Source organism: Ananas comosus, unplaced genomic scaffold (assembly GCF_001540865.1).
Source record: "Ananas comosus cultivar F153 unplaced genomic scaffold, ASM154086v1, whole genome shotgun sequence".
NCBI lineage: Eukaryota > Viridiplantae > Streptophyta > Magnoliopsida > Poales > Bromeliaceae > Ananas > Ananas comosus.
In genome coordinates, this window is record NW_017891085.1 from 6,431 (window position 1) to 13,224 (window position 6,794).

At 43.2% G+C, this 6,794-nt stretch overlaps 1 protein-coding gene across 1 annotated transcript; it reads left to right on the plus strand.

Moving 5' to 3' along the window:
* Positions 1-902: 902 nt before the first annotated feature.
* LOC109704623 (histone H1-like) lies at positions 903-1,965 on the plus strand. Its single transcript, XM_020225385.1, has 2 exons — positions 903-1,177; positions 1,283-1,965. Exons 1-2 carry the CDS (start codon positions 977-979, stop codon positions 1,769-1,771), a joined length of 690 nt encoding a protein of 229 aa, XP_020080974.1. The 5' UTR covers positions 903-976; the 3' UTR covers positions 1,772-1,965.
* The last annotated feature ends 4,829 nt before the right edge of the window (positions 1,966-6,794 follow it).

Genomic DNA, 6,794 nt, shown 5'->3' on the forward strand with positions numbered 1-6,794 from the left:
TACTTATTATACTATTACAAGTATTAATTTGACTATAGACAACTAAATTTGAACCGTATGACTTGCATAGTCAAAATTCCAATACTAGCAATATAATAATAATAAAATAAGAATTATTATTATTATTATTATTATTACTATTTCATTATTCAGTAAATAATAATTTTTATTATATTAAATATTAAATATTATTATTAATATTAATTTTAATATTATTATTATAATAAAAATTGAAAGATTTTTAAATATTAGTAGGTTGGAAAGGGAGAGAGAGAAAATCTTTCATTTTCTAATTAACATATAAATGTTATAAGTCATCTTTTATTTTTTAATCCATCAAAGAGAGTCTAAGGTAGACATTTTTTTGAAATGAAGGCTAGATTGGAATTTTTTTTCTTTTAATGAGGCTAGCCATGACATTAGTTCTCTAATGAAAGAGAAAAACAGCGCCATTGAACCACCAACTATGTAACACTACCGGTAACAGTTTACAAAATTGTGTCGCTAACAAACCTTGGAGTACTTTGAACACCCAATTCTTATTAGATACGGAACCATTCTTCCCCATTCCGGTTTCTTCTCAATACTATGCTTTCCATCTTCCATCTCAGATCGAAATCCCATCAAAATTTCCCCAATTTCTATCTCCATTCGTCCTTTCATTTGTTCTAGCAAAAACACGCGCAAAAACACTACCCGCCCATGAAACCACCAGTGTCCACTCCGACGAATAAGAAATCACGAAGTCACTCCCGACGCATCCCCGAACAAATGGACGGCCAAGATCGCGCCCACAAAAGTACCCCGATCCGTGTGCTTCAATCCCAACCAACCACAACTTTTCTAACTCTTTCCTTCTCTACCATTCCCATCCCTCACTATAAAAGGCAATCCAAATCCCCATTTCCCTTTGCACGATCCGAGAGAAAAGGAAAGAAAGAAAAAAAAAAAAAGGCCTGTCTAATTCTTCTTCACCATGTCGACCACCGAAGAAGCTGCGACCGCCGCCGAGCCCGTCTCCGGAGACTCAGCCGCTGCCGAGGCCGCTCCGGCGGAGCCCAACGCGGCGGAAGAGAAGCCGATGAAGGAGAAGAAGCCACGGACCAAGAAGCTGAAGCCGAAGCCGAAGCCGAAGCCGAAGAAATCTTCAACTCCTTCTCACCCTCCCTATTTCCAGGTTAAAAATCCGATCTTTTACTCGCTTAGTCCTTTGATTTCTCGAGTACCCAACTCTGATGCGTGCCGTGGTTCAAGTTTGGTTTTGGTATGGTTTGTTGTTTAGATGATCAAAGACGCGATCTTAGCGCTCGACGACAAGACCGGGTCGAGCACATACGCTATAGCGAAGCATATTGAAGAGAGGCACAGGGGAGTGCTCCCTCCCAACTACAAGAAGGTCCTTGCGGTCCAGCTCAAGAACTTTACTGCCAAAGGGAAGCTCGTCAAGGTCAGGGCCTCGTTCAAGTTAGCAGAAGCTGAAAAGGGCGAGGAGAATGCCGAGCAGATGACGAAAAAGCCTAGAAGGGCGGCGGCTGCTGCTGCTGCTGCTGCTGGTGGTGGTGGTGGTGGTGGTAGTAAGAGAAAAGCGGCGGCTTTGGCTACAGGCGGAGCCGAGAAGAGGGCGTCGCTGAGGCCGTCAAGGGCGGCGAAGAAGACAAAGAAGAAGGCGGCAGTGCTGAAGCCCAAGCCAAAGCCCAAGCAGCCCAAGTCCATCAAGTCCCGTGGCGGCAGTGCTGTGGCGAAGAAGGCGAAGAAGGTAGCTAGTGCTTGATCATTATGTGTGTAGTGTAATTAAGTTATGGAGAGGAGAAGAGATGAGAGGGGTTTTGGTTGTGGAAGTGTTTCTGTGGTAGTCTTATGTGTATATTTTGCTTTTCTCTTTTCTTTTTCTTTTCTTTTTCATACCTCTGCCTTGTATATATATGCGATAAATAAAATTGTGAATGTGTAGTGTCTGTTTCGCTATGGCTGGCTATGTGTTTCTATCGAACTTCAGCAATAGCAATTTCTACTTGCGGTGGCCGGTGGGTAGTGAACTGAAAAACCCACGAAATTAAACTAAATCGGTAATTTTGATTTGATTTTGTTTAGTTTTGCTCATAAGCAGTTTAATTTTAATTTGGGATCTCTTTAAATTTAAAATTTTGGTTTAGTTACAAATTAAAAAATTTAGAAAAAACTTAAACATATATAAGTAGATTTTTTCTTTTAGCTTAATTATTTAAATATTTTGCTTTTGTATTTCATGAGACTTTGTCTTGTCTTTTGGGGTTAAAACGGGAGTCATCCCATCCTAAAATTTATAGTAACATGCTTAAATTTTTTAATCTTTTGAGCCTACACATCATATAAAATATTATAGTCATGTTAAGATGTTTAATTTTATTATATTTTTATATATAGAATTATTTAAAATTCTTTAAGCACACTTATAAGTACCGGATGATATAAGATTTGCCTTGCTAATCTTAATTGCTTTTGTGGGGAACAACGCTTCAACTACAACGGTTGTTAGATAGAGAGTCGCTAATCTTAAGCAACTTTGTGGGAATCATGCTCCACCCATGTCACGCCCCGCCCCTTAACTACTACCAATTTAGCACGGTTCGGCCGCGGCGGCGGGCCGCCGAACGGATAGCACTTTTCCTGTCCGCCCAAGGCTCAACAACAGGAATGTGTACAAGAATTTATCCATAAAATTAAATTCCAAGCATACACACTCACAAGGGCACAAACAGTGCCGACAATACAAAGAGCAAGCGATCCACAAGATAAAACTAGTGAAATAAAGAGAGTACTTTACTAACTATTACATTATTTCCAACCTTCTCATTTATATCATTTTCTTTGAATGAATACATTTGTCATCCAAAATACATAGCTCTCCAAATCCTCACCTATAATGAATCTCTCTCTCTATACATAGGTGACTAATGCAAAAAGAAAAGCCACTATACTACCACGGTCTCACTGGTCGGGCGCGATGCCCTTGCCGCGGTCCTCTCTCTGCAGCCCTGAACCTACCACTGAAAATAGAGTGGGGTGAGAACTATCTTCCATAATTCTCAGTGGGCTCGGCCGCCGACTCTGCCGATCTCGCCACTAGGTCCAAGTGGGCACAAGCAACAACAGATAGATAGATAGATAGATATGTATCTATCTGCTGTAAATGAAATAGTAGGAAAACTACGCTACTATGCCCATAATCATGAATATGAATGCATGCATCATATAATAAAGGTTTGCTACCATGCTAACAAATTCGATCCATGTTCGAATAGCAATGTTCAATGACATTATCCATTTACCCAATCTGTGGCGAGGTCCTAGGGCTCGCCTATAACTCACCTTTCAATCCCAAAGTGGGGAGGGAGCTCCAAGTGCACCCAAGCTCGGGACCGTCTGCGGACCTCCATGTGGTCCGGACCTCCAAGTGGTCCTAGTCGCGCGACACTCCGGAGTACTCGACGACCATCCCCTCCATGTGGGGATTGGATGGCTATACCATCCCAAACGCAGACTGTGAGCTAGATCTATCCTTTCCAAGTAAGGATACTCTACAACTAGAGTCAATACCCAATCGAATCCTCTCCAAGTGAGGAACCGTTGTCACTAGGGTCCACATCTCTCGCGGAATCATTTGTTCCCGATATTCATGCAATGCTATTTAGCTTTTCTAAATTCATTATTCACAAGGCATTTTCTAAGAAATCCGCCTATCCCTAGGTCCATCGACCTCTAGTGTCATTTACACTACATTAATGCCACTCGTCATCATTTAACATTTGGATGCCACTCGTTGTTCTTTAACAATAACACTACTTTCCATGTCATCAACACTCCCATCAGGTTCATCTCTATCTTTAGTATCATAGGATCCACGTTCCGATCCAATCCTCACCTATCTAAGTTACCAAGCGTTCTAAGTACACTAGGTTATCATTTAGAAAGCATAAGGAATGGTGCTACTATGCAATCCTACAATGCAACATGAAGAGATGAGATTAAATGCAATCTAAAACATAGAAAGGAATTCGAAAGCTTCGGGATGGCACCCCCCACTTTTTATCGATGTAGAGGCTTTGGAAACGCTTCTCGGCGAACTTTATGAAAAGGCTTTAGCCTTCCTCGCCCAAATCCAAGTTATCCCGGCCCTATTTTGCCGAGAACTTCACGCCGGCTCGCCGAAGGCTAAAACCGACTTCGCCCCCACGTTTTGTGACCTACCAATAGGGTTTCCAAGGCTTCAAATGAGATCAATCTCATATTTTCACAAAAACCCTATTTTGGAGCCCTAGGTTTGCACCTATAGCAAACCACTCAATAAATCCCTAGATTCTTGGGATTGATCTATTAGAAGCAAGCTTAGGGTCCATTTAACCCATTCCAAAGCATAAAAACCCAAAACCCTAAGTTTTACAAGCTAGGGTTTGTAGCTTACCTCTTGAGCTACACCAATAGAGAGGAGAGAAAGGGAGGAAAGATGCTCCAAGTCTTTTCTATCTTGTTCTCCTCCTTCTTCTTCTTCTCTTTCTTCTTCTTCTTCTCTTTTGTTCTTTCTTTCCTAGGGAAAGAGAGGGAGCAAGAGAGAGTGTGAAAGAGAGCGAGAATAAGAGGGTGTGAGGGAGAGAGAGGGCTCAGCCCACTCTAATAAAGGCCATTTTGCACAAAAACCCCTCAACTTTTAATCCTATCAACTTTTAATCCTATACACTGCTCTTACTGGGTAGTTTTCGCGCGGAGGGACCGGTCTCCCCGACAAGGGACCGGTCCTCGAGAGCTTTTCTCGGGCACACGCGTTCGGGAACCGGTCTCTCCCCGGGAGACCGGTCCTCGGGAGACCGGTCCTCACCTGAGAGACCGGTTCCCGAGAGCTTGATTTTCAGGACCTAGCCAATTTCTGGCATTTCTCGCTCGGGCAACGTTCGGGAACCGGTCCCTCCCTACTAGGGACTGGTTGCACCAAGCAACCCCGCTACACCCAGCCGAGGGAACCGGTCTCTCACCTCCAGAAACCGGTCCCCGAGAGCAACATCAGCCCAAAAATGCAGTTTGCACCATTTGCTCTCGTGGACTCAACTCCAAAGCACTTTTTGTGTTTTGGACATTCTTAACTCCCACAAAGGGTATCCTCTCGACAGTCAGTCGATCCTGGATGAAGTACAATCCTCGGATTTCGAGAATTCACTTCCTTACAACCCATAACGGTTGTCAATTAGAAAGCTGCACTCTACTCGTTGTGTTATCCTAGCTCAGTTGAGTTATCCCATAGTTCTAGCTAGTGATTGGATTCGATACCATCTCTGGTATCCCATTTTTCAAATGGAGTCATCCATGCTAGAACTACTCTAACCCTAATACGCTTAAATCTTTTAACCTCTAAAGTTGTCACGCCCCGCGACCAACCGCCAATTTGGACCTGGTTGCGGCGCCGTCGACAAACCGCCGAACGGACCGAGGTTTTTCCCTGCACACGGACAGAGTCTCCCCAGTACGTCCAAGGCGTCGCAATCAATACAATACGAGTGGTTCCAAACAGGAACAGTATTCATTCAAAGATTGCATATGGAAGTATCAAAAACATAAACTGCTAAGTTATTACACCATTCACTTAGATACCTTTTACATCATAATTTTACTTTTACATTAACTTCCGAACACAATCCCAAATATTACAATTTATTACAACTTAATAAAAGTCTGTTCTTGTCTTTAAACCTCCCAAGCTAGACCACCAACTCGGGTACTGCTATCTCGGTCTCTGGGGTAGGGCGCTATCTACGGGGCTACGCCTTTGCCTCGCGCCGCCGCGCCGCTTACGTGTGTACTTGTAAACACCCCAAAACAACGTGGGGTGAGAACCAACTCCATGGTTCCCAGTCGGTACGGCCACCCAAGGGAAAAGCTTGGTCGATATGTCTAATGAGGCCCTGCACATGTTAGTCCAATAATATACAACAGATATTTATTCACTATTGAACTAAATGCCATGCCTCCCGATATGCGATATGAAATGTATGCAACTATGCAAGTAGAGTAAATAATTTTACTTTCTATCTTTTTCATTCTTTCTTGTTAGCCATTCTTTCTACTTGCAATTCTCTTTTTATTCTTAGCTATTCTTTATTTATAGCCTTTCTTTTTCTTTGCCATAGTCATGGACAACTCATATCCAAGGTTGCCTCTACCTTAGTTATCTATGCCACCCGACTCGGTCTTGAGTCAATCGACCGCGGATAGTCCGCGCACTGCTAAGCTCGAGGTGAAGGAACTCTCACATGCACCTCAGCTAACCACAGCCTACCGTACTCCTGTCCTAGCCGTCTGGTGGAGAACGCATCGCACCTCACCCAACAACAGCCTAGGTCATGACTTAGCCACCCGGCGTCGAAATCGTCGCACACGCCACGTTGATGGTTTAGTCAACAGGCGGTATGATCCACTAACCGGCTAACCATCCGGCGGCGAAATCGTCGCACACGCCACGACAATAGTTCTATAGCCCCTGGGCGGCGAAATCGTCGCACACACCCCACACCCCTCTTGGTGTATCCATTTAGCATTGGGATTCCGGAATCCATTTTACATCACATAAGGGTTGGTCTTAACCCTAAGGAATTGACCTATTTAGGTCCAAGCCTTTAGTCAACCTAAGTTAATACTTTAGGTTCATTATTTCCATACTCATAGCTAGGTTTATTTACTCTAGGTTCTTTACCTTTGCTCACCTAGGTTCATGTGATTCTAGGTTCTTTAACACTAGGTTTAATACTATTCTTACTTAACCTATGTTT

Coding starts and splice junctions, on each gene's coding strand:
- LOC109704623 (XM_020225385.1), top strand. CDS start 977: ATGTCGACCACCGAAGAAGCTGCGACCGCCGCCGAGCCCGTCTCCGGA. Junction 1,178..1,282: donor CTCACCCTCCCTATTTCCAG/GTTAAAAATCCG, acceptor TTTGTTGTTTAG/ATGATCAAAGACGCGATCTT.